The 15420-nt window shown below is 45.7% G+C and overlaps 1 protein-coding gene across 1 annotated transcript in view; it reads left to right on the top strand.

The window, feature by feature from the left end:
- Positions 1–15420, top strand: part of LOC124622164 (poly [ADP-ribose] polymerase tankyrase-2-like) — a 55371-nt gene that overhangs the window by 24974 nt on the left and 14977 nt on the right. Inside the window, exon 3 of the mRNA XM_047147807.1 lies at positions 2585–3155. Coding sequence (XP_047003763.1) covers positions 2585–3155 — 571 coding nt within the window. The remainder of the gene's footprint in view (positions 1–2584; positions 3156–15420) is intronic.

Here is a 15420-nt window from a genome sequence, read left to right on the forward strand (position 1 = left end):
GTCCTCGTACCTCAGCCCACGAGTACCTCTGTTCCCTCCGATCATCTCTGTGTTGCCTTCTGTCAGGAGGTGGTGTTCCTTTGGCATCGCCAATGGTCCTCCGTTCGCGGGAATAAGCTCAGGATTATTAAGCCTCTCCCACCGGCTCGGACGACCTACCCTCGGCCCTCCTGCCGGGAGGTGGTCATTTTAAGTAGGCTGCGTGCTGGCAATTCCTTTTTAGGCATCGTCATTTGATAAGTGGCCATACCCCACCATTTTGTACACATTGCGTCCAAGTTTTAACTGCCCGCCACTTCCCGATGGAATGTCCATTTTTTAACCGTTTACGTTTACGTTCACGTTCCCACTTGGGTTTGTCATCTGAGTTATCGGCCGTTTTAGCAAATTACGCACGGGCTTTCGACTGTCTTCACGTGTCTGTTTTTAGCTGTCTTCTATAATGTCAATAGGGACTGACGTATAGTCGTTTTTCAACTCATCTCTGTCTTCGTGTTCTGTAGTTTTGACTTGGACGCGAATGGCCCCAGTTGTTTCTTGCACACTAAAGCAAAAACAAAACAAACTGACTAAAGATTCAGTGCTACATATCGTTGGATGTTGCCCTGTACGGAGATTTCAGGTGTTACAGTCTGACCAGAGGTAGCATTTCTCAACAAGGCTTTACTATCAAATGGTCGATGAGCTGTTTGAACCAACTCGTGCATGAAAACATACAGGACTGGTTGTTAACAGCAGAGTAATACATATTCAAGTAAATTATAGTTTGTGTACGTAAATACAAGGAGAATTTAGGAGGGTAAGTCATGTATTAAAATAGGAGTGTTAAAGCAATATGGGAAATACTACTATTGTGTTGTGGTCTTCTCTCCAAAAACTGGACTGACGCATCTCTCCATGCTACCCTATCCTGTGAAAGCTCCTAATTTCCGAATAACTACTCCAACCTACATCCTTGTGAATCTGACTGACCGATGAACACACTATTCATCCGTTGGCCTCCCTCTACGATTTTTCCCCTCCAAGCTTCCCTCCAATACTGTAAGTGGGCTTTTTAGGTTTTTATATTGGTAACGCCACGTAGCGTTCTGTATGAAAATCACTGGCTGTGCTGTGTCCAGTCTGTGCCTGGTTGGCATTGTAGTGTTGGCGTAGCGTTGCGCAGTTGGAGGTGAGCCGCCAGCAATGGTGGATGTGGGGAGAGAGATGGCAGAATTTTGAGAGCGGATGATCTGGAATTGTGTCCGTCAGAAAAACGAAATTTCTAAGACTGGATGTCATGAGCTGATATATATATATAATGACTTTTGAACACTATTAAGGTAAATACATTGTTTGTTCTCTATCAAAATCTTTCATTTGCTAACTATGCGTATCAGTAGTTAGAATGTTTTATTTAGCTGACAGTATTGGCGCTCGTTGTATTTCAGTAGTTCGAATAACGAAGATTTTTGTGAGGTAAGTGATTCATGAAAGGTATAGGTTATTGTTAGTCACGGCCATTCTTTTGCAGGGATTATTGAAAGTCAGATTGCGTTGCACTGAAAATATTGTGTGTCAGTTTAGTGATGATCAGAATAAGTAAAGAGAGAAGTGTCTGAGTACGTTCACTTTTGCTCAGCTGTTTGAAAATCAAATAACGTAAGAGGTTTACCAGCACAGTAAATTAAAATTTTCGAAAGGGGACGTTTCAATACTAAATTGGTAATCCCTTGATGCCTCAGAACGTGTCCTACCAACCGATCCTTTCTTCTAATCGTGTCACAAAGTCCTATTCTCCCCAATTCTACTCAGTACTTCTTCATTAGTTACGTGATCGACCTATCTAATCTTCACCGCTCTTCTGTAGCACCGCATTTCAAAAGCTTCTATTCTCCTTTCGTGTAAACTGTTTATCGTCCATGTTGCACTTCCATACATAGCGACACATCATACAAATAGTTTCAGAAAAGGCTTCCAGACACTTAAATATATGCTGTATGTAAAGAAATTTCTCTTGTTGAGAAACGCTTTTCTTGTCAACGTTAGTCTGCATTTTATATCCTGTCTACTTCGACCATCATCAGTTACTTTGCTACCCAAATAGCAAAACTCATCTACTTTAAGTGTATCATTTCCTAATCTAATTCCCTCAGCATCACTTGATTTAATTCGACTACGTTCCATTAACCGTGTTTTGCTTTTGTTTGTGTTCATTGTATTATTGATTGTATCTTTGATAATTTGTAACTGTTCACTTGTAACATATGTTTGACAAACACAGAATACCACATTGTTGTAATTGAGTGGTTTTGCTTGCCGCCGGCAGGGGGGCCCATGCGGTTCTAGACGCTACATTCTGGAACCGTATGACCGCTACGGTCGCAGGTTCGAATCCTGCCTCGGGCACGGATGTGTGTGATGTCCTTAGGTTCGTTAGGTTTAAGTAGTTCTAAGTTCTAGAGGACTGGTGGCCTTATAAGTTAAGTCCCATAGTGCTCAGAGCCTTTTTTTTTTTTTTTTGCGAAGATCTGCCTGAGGCTCACACGAATATTGATGGTGTTGTGTAATGGCAGGGGGCTCATCAGAAGATGCGGTCTTTCAGAATCATCCTCAGTGGAACGCGTTGTGGAGGCTGAGGAGACGGCGGGCTTGGACCTGGGCCCCCTGCTGGACGCCGGGGAGTGCACCGTCGTGACCCTGGCGGCGGGGGAGACGCGGTTGGCGGCGCACAGGGCCGTTCTGGCTGCGAGGAGTCCAGTGTTTGCCGCCCTGGTCCACCAGGACTCGCTGGAGGTCAGCGGCGGCCACATCGACCTCACAGACGTCGAGGGCCCGGAGCTGCGCCACCTGGTCTCGTACTGCTACACCCTACGGGCTCCACAGCGGCCGAGTGTGGTCCCACAGCTTCTGGTAGCCGCAGACAAATACGGCATTTCGGGGTTGAAGGGAGTGTGCGAGCAGCAGCTGGCCGCTCAGCTCTCAGTGGAGACCGCAGCGGCCACAGCTGTGCTCGCCGTCAGGCACTCCTGTCCCAGACTCACCGCGGCCGCCCTCGCCTTCATAAAGGCCAACCACGAGGTGCTGGCCACGCAGGGTTGGTTCGATGCAGTGCTCCACCAACCCGAAGACGCAGTCGAAGTGAGTCGGCTGCTCGGTGAGATGGCACAATTCAGGCAAGCATAAGATAAGATATTCATCAGTGTTTCCCGTGTCTGTGTGTGTGTGTGTGTGTAATGTCTGTGTTACGAAATAATTCTCCATTGTTGGCTATAAAACACGTTTTCTGGTTGCAAACTATGCGTCCATTCCCTTTTCTTGACAGGTTCAATAGAGCTCTAATTTAAACTTTATTAGCAGATAAGTTAACTAACAAAAATCACTGAAGAGCCAAGCTTCAAAAATTGACCTTGAAGCAGATCATCCATTTTTTCAGTCACTGTTTCTGTTTGGTATGAAGACTCTGAACAAAGGCTATATTGGCTGTGGTCTTTACTAGTAGTATTCTCGCTTTGGGCACAACCTCTGCTCAGCAAGGAAACACACACACACACACACACACACACACACACACACACACACACAGTGACATGGGTAGGTTGTAGCCAGGTAGGCGAGTGCTCGGAATTTTTTGTCCGCACTACATAGGTCACCACAGTGAACATGTTGTTGTGGTCTTCAGTCCTGAGACTGGTTTGATGCAGCTCTCCATGCTACTCTATCCTGTGCAAGCTTCTTCATCTCCCAGTACCTACTACAACCTACATCCTTCTGAATCTCCTTAGTGTATTCATCTCTTGGTCTCCCTCTACGATTTTTATCCTCCACGCTGCCCTCCAATGCTAAATTTGTGATCCCTTGATGCCTCAAAACATGTCCTACCAATCGATTCCTTCTTCTAGTCACGATGTGCCACAAACTACTCTTCTCCCCAATCCTATTCAATAGCTCCTCATTAGTTACGTGATCGACACACCTTATCTTCAGCATTCTTCTGTAGCACCACATTTCGAAAGCTTCTATTCTCTTCTTGTCCAAACTGGTTATCGTCCATGTTTCACTTCCATACATGGCTACACTCCATACAAATACTTTCAGAAACGACTTCCTGACACTTAAATCTATACTCGATGTTAACAAATTTCTCTTCTTCAGAAACGATTTCCTTGCCATTGCCAGTCTGCATTTTATATCCTCTCTACTTTGACCATCATCAGTTATTTTACTCCCTCAATAGCAAAACTCCTTTACTACTTTACGTGTCTCATTTCCTAATCTAATCCCCTCAGCATCACCCGATTTAATTTAACTACATTCCATTATCCTCGTTTTGCTTTTGTTGATGTTCATCTTATATCCTCCTTTCAAGACACTGTCTATAACGTTCAACTGCTCTTCCAAGTCCTTTGCTGTCTCTGACAGAATTACAATGTCATCGGCGAACCTCAAAGTTTTTACTTCTTCTCCATGAATTTTAATACCTACTCCGAATTTTTCTTTTGTTTCCTTTACTGCTTGCTCAATATACAGATTGAATAACATCGGGGAGAGGCTACAACCCTGTCTCACTCCTTTCCCAACCACTGCTTCCCTTTCATGCCCCTCGACTCTTCTAACTGCCATCTGGTTTCTGTACAAATTGTAAATAGCCTTTCGCTCCCTGTATTTTACCCCTGCCACCTTCATAATTTGAAAGAGAGTATTCCAGTTAACGTTGTCAAAAGCTTTCTCTAAGTCTACAAATGCTAGAAACGTAGGTTTGCCTTTTATTAATCTTTCTTCTAAGATAAGTCGTAAGGTTAGTATTGCCTCACGTGTTCCAACATATCTACGGAATCCAAACTGATCTTCCCCGAGGTCCGCTTCTACCAGTTTTTCCATTCGTCTGTAAAGAATTCGCGTTAGTATTTTGCAGCTGTGACTTATTAAACTGATAGTTCGGTAATTTTCACATCTGTTAACACCTGCTTTCTTTGGGATTGGAATTATTATATTCTTCTTGAAGTCTGTGGGTATTTCGCCCATCTCATACATCTTGCTCACCAGATGGTAGAGTTTTGTCGTGACTGGCTCTCCCAAGGCCAACAGTAGTTCTAATGGAATGTTGTCTACTCCCGGGGCCTTGTTTCGACTCAGGTCTTTCAGTGCTCTGTCAAACTCTTCATGCAGTATCTTATCTCACATTTCATCTTCATCTACATCCTCTTCCATTTCCATAATATTGTCCTCAAGTACATCGCCCTTGTATAAACCCTCTATATACTCCTTCCACCTTTCTGCCTCCCTTCTTTGCTTAGAACTGGGTTGCCATCTGAGCTCTTGATATTCATACAAGTGGTTCTCTTCTCTCCAAAGGTCTCTTTAATTTTCCTGTAGGCAGTATCTATCTTACCCCTAGTGAGACAAGCCTCTACATCCTTACATTTGTCCTCTAGCCATCCCTGCTTAGCCATTTTGCACTTCCTCCCGATCTCATTTTTGAGACGTTTGTATTCCTTTTTGCCTGCTTCATTTACTGCATTTTTATATTTTCTCCTTTCATCAATTAAATTCAGTATTTCTTCTGTTACCCAAGGATTTCTATTAGCCCTCGTCTTTTTACCTACTTGATCCTCTGCTGCCTTCACTATTTCATCCCTCAGAGCTACCCATTCTTCTTCTACTGTATTTATTTCCCCCATTCCTGTCAATTGTTCCCTTATGCTCTCCCTGAAACTCTCTACAACCTCTGGTTCTTTCAATTTATCCAGGTCCCATCTCCTTAAATTCTCGCCTGTTTGCAGTTTCTTCAGTTTCAATCTGCAGTTCATAACCAATAGATTGTGGTCAGAATCCACATCTGCCCCTGGAAATGTCTTACAATTTAAAACCTGGTTCCTAAATCTCTGTCTTACCATTATGTAATCTATCTGATACCTTTTAGTATCTCCAGGATTCTTCCAGGTATACAACCTTCTTTCATGATTCTTGAACCAAGTGTTAGCTATGATTAAGTTATGCTCTGTGCAAAATTCTACAAGGCGGCTTCCACTTTCATTTCTTCCCCCCAATCCAGTGAACCTATTCACATAAAACAGCCTTCTGTTTGGTGACACTGCTGTTCATAATGAGCTACGTATAAATGGTATCGCTCTGCATATTTCCGATGTTGCCAAGCTGTAAATGGCGGAACTGTGGCAATTCCTATATGTAGTAAAGCATTTCGCTGTACCCACGTCACCCCCTGCGGGTTTAGGGGTTAGAATAGGCCCGCGGTATTCCTGCCTGTCGTAAGAGGCGACTAAAAGGAGTCTTCAACGTTTCGGCCTTAATGTGACACTACATTTCCAAATTTTCCGTTAGTGCGTACAATCTGGGGAATGACGCCTTACTTGGTGCATTATATATCCATCTTGCCCTAAGATCTAGCCATCTTTCGTGCCCTAGAGTATATCCGCTCCTGCTCCGGTGAGTCCTTCGTTATCTGTAGCGACTCCCTGAGCGGTTTACGAGCTATCGACCAGTGTTTCCCTTGCTCTCGTCTGGTGAGGGCTGTCCAGGAGTCCCTCCATACTCTTGCCCGTTGCGGCCGCTCTGTGGTCTTTGTGAGGACCCCTGGTCATGTCGGCATCCCGGGCAATGAACATGTTGACCGGCTGGCCAAACAGGCCACCAGTGAACCAACTCTGGACATTTGCCTCCCGGCGACTGATTTGCGAGCAGTCTTACGCCTCAAAGTTTTCACGCTTTGGGACGCTGAATGGCGCCATCTGCCCACACCTAATAAACTCCATGCCGTCAAGGAGACGATGACCATGTGACAGTCATCCATGCGAGCCATTCACAGGGACTCGGTTGTCCTTTGTCGGCTCCGCATTGGCCACACCCGGCTCACGCACAGATATTTACTGAGCCCTGAGGACCCGCCTCTGTCGCTGCGGGGCGGCTTTGACGGTGGTCCACATTTTTTTGTCCTGTCCGCTCTTAGCTGTGCTCAGGCAGACATTTGCGCTGCCTGATACGCTCCCTGCCCTTTTAACCTATGACACTGCCATGGCAGGCTTAGTTTTGCGTTTTGTTCGGGCAGGGGGGTTTTATTGCTTAATGAGTGTCATTTTTTCGTTATGAGTCTGGCCTTTGACCTACGATTTTAGACTGGGTTATTTTTTAGTGCTTTTCTAGGTGGCGGGCTTTTCCTTTTTTGTCTCTATGGTCGGCCAACCACTGTCACACTCTGTGTGATTTTAAATTCCTTTTGTCTCGTCTCAGTCTGCATCTCTCTTGTCCTATGTCGTCTGTTGTCATGTCCATTCTTCATTCTTATTCTGTGTTGGTGTTTGCAGTTTCGGAAAAAGGAACCGATATGACCGTAGCAGTCTGGTCCCTTTAATCCCACAAACCAACCAACTATACCCACTTCAGTCCCACATCTGTGTCTCTCAGGAAGCGTCCAGCGTCCTCTTAGAGCTGACAGACAGACAGACCTCTGCACACGTCAGGGCCCTATCACCTGGCAGCCCCATATATCAGACAGATACTACCAGATGCCTGTACAGATGGTGGGAAACCTTACATTAGTATTCATGGAGCTGGAGGATATTAAACGTAATATCTAACATACAGGGAACCTATACTTAGGACAACAATCTGTCAGTCAGTGTGAACAACTGTTGCTTCATTACATTGTGCCGCAGTGAGTCTCAGTGCAGGAGACGTTTCAAGGTTTCTCTGTTGGGTTATTTTCTTCCATCATGTTAGTAAATGTAAGCTGTATGGCAGAGATTTACGTAAGACTTCTGCCACATCTACCCGGCACCCGGCGGCGACTAGCCGGCTGTGAGGATGAAGCGCTTACGGGACGTTCCACACCAGACCGACAGAGCGCTAAACGGCAGCCGACAGCCGCGCCGGCGGCCCCCACTGTGTCGGCGCAGGTTGCAGGGCATGCAGAAAAGTAGAGCGCTACACATCTGCCCGACAACTTTCGTGTGCCGGCCAGTTGTGTTTTGCTTTGTTGGTGGTGTAATCTGTTCTGGACATTACTAGTCTACTGTGTCATGGTGGAGATTGATATCGAAAAAGACATTAGTTCAGGAACGACCAGGGTAGCCGAGAGCACTAACGCGCTGCTTCCTGGACTCAGGCAGGCGCGCCGTCCCCGGATAGAATCCGCCCGGCGGATTAACGACGAGGGCCAGTGTGCTGACCAGCCTGGATGTGGTTTTTAGGCGGTTTCTCACATCGCGCTAGGTGAATACTGGACTGGTCCCCACGTCCCGCCTCAGTTACACGACTCGCAGACATCAACACATTCGCACTATTCCATGGATTACACTAGACACACAGTTGGCATGCACTAATTCCTCCCCCCTCTCCCATTGTCTCTCCACCTCTTTCTCCCCCTCTCTCTGCCCCTCTTTCTCCCCCTCTCTCTGCCCCTCTTTCTCCCCCTCTCTCTGCCCCTCTCTCTCCCCCTCTCTCCCACTCTCCCCCTCTCTCCCACTCTCCCCCTTCTCCCCCCTTCACCCCCTCTCCTCCCTCTCCCCCTATCCCCCCCTCTCCACCTATCCCCCCTCTCCCCCCTCTCCCCCTATCCCCCCTCTCCCCCCTATCCCCCTATCCTCCCTCTCCACCCTCCCCCCTCCCCCTATCCCCCCCTCTCCCACTATCCCCCCTCTCCCCCTATCCCCCCTCTCCCACTATCCCCACTCTCCCAGTATCACCACTCTCCTCCCCCTCTCTCCTCCCCATCTCTCTCCTCCCCCCCTCTCCTCCCCCCTCTCCTCCCCCCTCTCCTCTCCCCTCTCCTCTCCCCTCTCCTCCCCCCTCTCCTCTCCATCTCCTCCCCCTCTCCTCCCCTCCTTCCCTCCTATCCTCCCCCTCCCCTCCCCACGTCTCCCCCTCTCTCCTCCCGCCGCCTCCCCCATCTCCCCCCCATCCCCCCGTCTCTCAACCCCCCCACCCTCGTGTCTCAACCCCCCACCCTCGGGTCTCATCCCCCCACCCTCGTATCTCACCCCTCTGTCCCCGCTCTCTCTCCCCCACCCCTCTCTCTCTCACCCACCCCTCTCTCTCCCCCACCCCTCTCTCTCCCCCACCCTCTCTCTCCTCCACCCTCTCTCTCCCCCACCCTCTCTCCCCACTCCTCTCTCTCTCCCCACCCCCCTCTCTCCCCCCACCCCTCTCTCTCCCCCACCCCCTCTCTCTCCCCCACCCTGCGATCTCTCCCACCCTCTCCTCTCTCTCCCTCACACACTCACACTGGATGGGGTGTAACTGTAATGCACTTTACTTGAATACTGGAATAACAAGGCTCAAATTTTTGCCCTCTAGAATTTCTCTATGGCTCTACTAACAACCATCCAGCAAATGCGACCTCATTCCCTGGTGCTAGGGCACAGATGATGAACTTCCCTGTACCGTATATTGTAGTCACTAACTGATCTCTCAAAACCTCAGAATTCATGAGATGTTTGGATGCAAATATCCTTTTTTACACACTCACAGGTACAATATTTTTGAGCCATTTTGTGCGTTTTTGCTTTCGAGAAATACATGTGTAAGCAGCACACAAATTGCCGGCGACTACCGCAATTTTCTTCCTATTGTCCTCTGTTCTAACTTAATGTCCACTATAGCAACAAATTCCTTTAAATCTGATTTGATCCATTATAAATGGTTTTTGAAAGCCTGCGACTGCAGAAACAATAGGTTTGTTTATTAATAAATAAATCTTCTGCTACCAGTCACGATTTTTCTGTATTTTACTTTTCGCACGATGCGTTTCGAGAAATAATTCCCATTTACAAGTGCTTTTTTTGTGTGTATTAAGCCATTTCTTTTGGTGTTGTGTGTGTGTGTGTGTGTGTGTGTGTGTGTGTGTGTGTGTGTGTGTGTGTGTCTGCTTCACTTTTACTGCAATATATACGAAACACGCGTATTTTTAGTTGGGTATCAATTCTTTTTGTGAAGTTAGTGGCGAAATTTAGAAGAATTTGTACTTACAGTTTTCTAATGGTCCATTTGTGCATAGTCTCACACATACTAAACATCACACACAACTCGTTGTACACTTTACGCATAGAAAATACCTTATGTAAACAAAAACAGTTACAAAGATCTTCTTACAGGTAGTCCACAGATATAACATTATAGGTCTTCCACAGATTATATGTTTTTCTACAGAGGTTATTTATCTTAATTTGGCTCATAAATTACTTATATTTATTTTACAATTGTGCCCACTTCTATGTTTTACTATTTTATTTAAGTGTATTATCGAAACATCTGAAGAAATTCACTGATTCACTTTCAAGTTTTTCATTTAATATTTTATCTTCACATTTTCTGTAATGTGAATATATCTCCAGTTCAAGTAAATCCTTTATTTAGTCAGCGGAGTACCGTACATTTTGCTCTATTTTTCCACATGGGTGGCCTGTGTTATATATGTGTGTTGCTATTGCTGATGTAGTGTGTGTGTTGTGTGTGTATGCTCTAATGTGCTCTGTGTACCTGGTGTTGAAATTTCGGCCTGTTGGTCCTATGCAGAACTTGGAGCACTCCTGGCATGTTACCTTGTATATTCCAGAATCTGAATATGGATCATGATTACACTTTATATTATGTATTAGTTTTTGTTTTAGTTTATTAGATGTAGAAAACCCAATTTTTACTCTGTGACTTTTGAAAACATTTGCAATCTTCTGTGATACATTGCCTATGTAGTGCATATGCACTTCCATTAAATATGCACTACAATAAAATACAACAGAACTCTGGATCTGATCTGGCTAATCCAAATAATTGGATGAATCATGAAAACTGGTGATCTGGTTTTAAAAAAAGCGAAATTTGGATATATATTCTACTGTGACATCAATTTTATGACACATACAGCGTCGGTTCTTGGACATATCGGTCAGAATCAGTTGTTTTACTGTCTTCAGACGTTTTCGTGCAGCTAAGTCTCGCATTCACTTGACGGTGAACGTCTGTTATATGGTCTCACACCGGCCGCCGCTCCATCCGTGCTAGCGTAGTGTCAAGACATGCCAGCGCATCATCCGCTGACAGTTCCCCCATCTGATTCAGCGACTATTTCATCCTCCTGACAGTCAGGGTCGTCTCTCTCGTTTCTTACGATTTCACCGTCACTGAGAATTTGTAATCCAGGGTCAAAAGAATCACAAACAAGCCACCCTTACATCCTCTGCACTGCAATCGGAACCTCCATGGATTTTCAGAAGGTTCTTTCTTCTGTCCTCAAGTGATATTTCGTAATTTGCTAGTTCATTAATCCCCTTCCCTTTTTACACTGCTTCTGTTCATCTTCGTCTTCTGAACCACTTTGGATGACACGCCTTTCAGATTACTCCACGCTCTTTTTCACGTTGTTGTTTTTTTACCAAATTCCAAGCTTCCGCCACCGTGTAAGATCACACTTTTAAATTCAATTTTTGGTGATGGGCCAGAACGCATTCTTCATTTACATCTTCCGTCAAAAGCTTCCTCAGCAGTCGTCTCCTGTAATCCTGCTTCATACTTTTGATAACAGATTCGTCCATTGGCTGCAGCAAGCGTGTTACGTTCGGTGGCAGGAAGAGTGTTCTGAAACGACCATCTTTCTATCAAGAAGCTTTCGGTTTGATGGGTGGGTGCATTGTAAAGATTTTAAATCACCTTACTGCCTTCTTCGCTGTGTCCTTTTGGTATTATTTTCTACTGAAGATACGAAAACTGAGTAGTACCCCTCCAAAACAAAGCAGCATAATCTGGTTCTCTGGTCCTCTGATCGATTCTCAAAACAGATGGTAGGCTTTAACGTTCAACATGGTCACACGGTCTTTACTAACCTTCTGGCCGGGGGCATTAGTTTACATTTTAGAAGTACAGGCGTGTCAGGCAAAGCCTTCCAAGTGAGGCTTTTCTCATCTGTATTGTATAAAAATTGTCGTAAGATTCTGCATCAATTTTGAATTTTTCAATAAAATTTTTACTTGCTTTTGGATCTACTTTACCACTTAAACCTGGTTTATGAATATCGTGCCTACCTTTGAAATTCCATAGTCAGCCAGTGGTTAGCTTCAAATGAAGACGAATTGTGCATTTTCTCGGCTAAAAGTTTTGATTTCTGGCAAAGAGCTGTAAAACAACTTGGATATGGCCTCTTCACGCATTTTGTTTTCTGCTGTTGTCATCCCTTTTGACGACGAACTCCTACCTTCATTCTGAAAGAGATACAAAGCTTGAAACTGAGGACTCTTATGTCTGAAATTGTCGATGTTACCACTCAAAACATCTCTTCTAACCGCTTACTAGCTATGCCTTTGTCTAATTGTTCGAGGACTTTTGTCTGCCAACGATAGGACAGCGCCCTTTTAGGAAACATGTACGCACAATAAATTAAAATACTCGCACAAAACAAACCAAAAGACGTGGAAGATGGATCGTAGAACGACAAGTCTGAAATGTATCCAGGCAGCTTACCAGATCACTGCACATTACAAGCGCTATTTGAGGCATGTTTTTCCACATTTCCAAACAGGGATGCGCTGGTGCCTGGATTTCTGAAAACAGAATCGGAGGAATCCTGATGCAATTCATTCCACTTGTATCCACGGCCAGTATCAACATATGGATAACAAACAACGCAAGTTCTTGAGGATTAAGCAGACGAACGCATAATAGTTTTCACAAGTGGGGCAAGTGTAAGTGGAAGTAATTACAAACATCGGCTTTACACGTTATCAGTAAAGTAAAAGCGCAAACGAAGCACCAGTAGAACAGTTAACGGGAAAGAACGAAACACAACGTCAGACACAGGAAGAAATTTCAAAACACGTTTCTGTACCTTTTACCACACAATACACTAAGGTGACAAAAGCCATGACATACCTCCTAATATCGCTTCGGACCTCCTTTTGCCCGGCGAAGTGTAGCAGCTCGACGTGGCATGGACTCATCAAGACGTTGGCAGTCCCCTTCAGAAATATTGAGCAGTGATGCCTCTGCTGTCCATAACTGCGAATGTGTTACCGGTGCAGGATGTTGTGCACATACTGACCCTCGATTATGTTCCTCAATGTTCGCTGAGATTAATGTCGGGCGATCTGAGTGATCAAACGATTCGCTCGAACTGCCAAGAATGTTCTTTAAATAAATCGCGAAAAACTGTGGCACGCTGTCACGGCGCTTTGTCATCCATAAAAATAATTGTTGCTTGGGAACACGAAGTCCATGAATGGGTGCACATGGTCTCAAAGTACACGAATATCATTTCCAGTCAGCGATCGGTTCAGTTGGACCAGAGGACCCAATCGATTCCATGTAAACACAGCCCACATAGTTCCTCAGAGCCTCAAAAACTACACCACTGGCCTTTAAAATTGCTACACCAAGAAGAAATGCAGATGATAAACGGGTATTCATCGGACAAATATATTATACTATAACTGACATGTGATTACATTTGCACGCAATTTGGGTGCATAGATCCTGAGAAATCAGTACCCAGCACAACCACCTCTGGCCGTAATAACGGCCTTGATACGCCTGGGCATTGAGTCAAACAGAGCTTGGATGGCGTGTACAGGTACAGCTGCCCATGCAGCTTCAACACGATACCACGATTCATCAGGAGTAGAGACTGGTGTATTGTGACGAGCCAGTTGCTCCGCCACCATTGACCAGACGTTTTCAATTGGTGACAGATCTGGAGAATGTGCTGTCCAGGGCAGCAGTCGAACATTTTCTGTATCCAGAAAGAGCCGTACAGGACCTGCAGCATGCGGTCGTGCATTATCCTGCTGAAATGTAGGGTTTCGCAGGGATATAATGAGACGTAGAGCCACGGGTCGTAACACATCTGAAATGTAACGTCCAGAGTGCCGTCAATGCGAACAAGATGTGACCGAGACGTGTAACCAGTGGCACCCCATACTATCACGCCGGGTGATACGCCAGTATGGCAATGAAGAATACACGCTTTCAATGTGCATTCACCGCGATGTCGCCAAACACGGATGCGACCATCATGATTCTGTAAACAGAAACTGGATTCATCCTAAAAAATGACGTTTTGCCATTCGTACACCCAGGTTCGTCGTTGAGTACACCATCACAGGCGCTCCTGACTGTGATGCACCGTCAAGGGTAACCGCAGCCGTGGTCTCCGAACTGATAGTCCATGCTGCTGCAAACGTGCAAATGGTTGTTGTCTTGCAAACGTCCCCATCTGTTGACTCAGGGATCGAGACGTGACTGCACGATCTGTTACAGCCATGCCGATAAGATGCCTGTCATCTCGACTGCTAGTGATACGAGACCGTTAGAATCCAGCACGGCGTTCCGTATTACCCTCCTGAACCCACCGATTCCATATTCTGCTAACAGTCATTGGATCTCGACCAACGCGAGCCATAATGTCGCGATGCGATAAACCGCAATCGCGATGGACTACAACCCGACCTTTATCAAAGTCGGAAACGTGATGGTACGCATTTCTCCTCGTTCCACGAGGCATCACAACTACTTTTCACCAGGCAACGCCGGTCAACTGCTGTTTGTTTATGAGAAATCGATTAGAAACTTTCCTCATGTCAGAACGTTGTAGGTGTCGCCATCGGCGCCAACCTTGTGTGAATGCTCTGAAAAGCTAATCATTTGCATATCACAGCATCTTCTTTCTGTCGGTTAAATTTGGCGTCTGTAGCACGTCATCTTCGTGGTGTAGCAATTTTAATGGCCAGTAGTGTACATAGGTCCATGGCTTAGTGGCGTCGGCGCCACACACCAATCGTGCCATCAGCTCTTACTAATTGAAATCGGGACTCACCTGACCAGTAGGCAAGGGTCGAACCAATACACTGACGAGTCCAGGAGAGGCACTGCATGCAATGTCGTGCTGTTAGCAAAGGCACTCGCATCGGTCGTCTGCTGCCAGAGCCTATGAACGCCACATTTCGCCGCATTGTCCTGGCGGATACGTTCGTTGTTCGTCCCACGTCGATTTATGCAGTTATTTCTCGACGTTTTCTTGTCTGTTAGCACTGACAGTTTAAAGAAAACGCCACCCTTCTCGGTCTTTAAGAGAAATCCGTCTGCCACTGCGTTGTCCAAGATGAGGGGAAATGGCTGAAGTTCAGTATTCTCAGCGCGCTCTTGACAGTTTGGATCTCGGAATATTGAATTGCCTGACGATTCTCGAAATGGAGTGTCCTATATGTCTAGCTCAAACTACCATTCCGTGTTCAAAGTCTAGTTCCCGCCGTGCGCTCGTAATGAAGTCGCAAACCTTTTCACATGAAATAGATGAAAACAAATGACAGACCTACCAATGCACTGCTCTTTTATACTTTATGTAGGCGATACTGCCGCCATCTGCATATGTGCGTATCTATCTCATGACTTTTTTTCACCTCAGCGTAACTGAATCCAGCGACTAGAAGAGCAGTCGGAGGC

Source organism: Schistocerca americana, chromosome 7, assembly GCF_021461395.2.
Source record: "Schistocerca americana isolate TAMUIC-IGC-003095 chromosome 7, iqSchAmer2.1, whole genome shotgun sequence".
Lineage (NCBI taxonomy): Eukaryota > Metazoa > Arthropoda > Insecta > Orthoptera > Acrididae > Schistocerca > Schistocerca americana.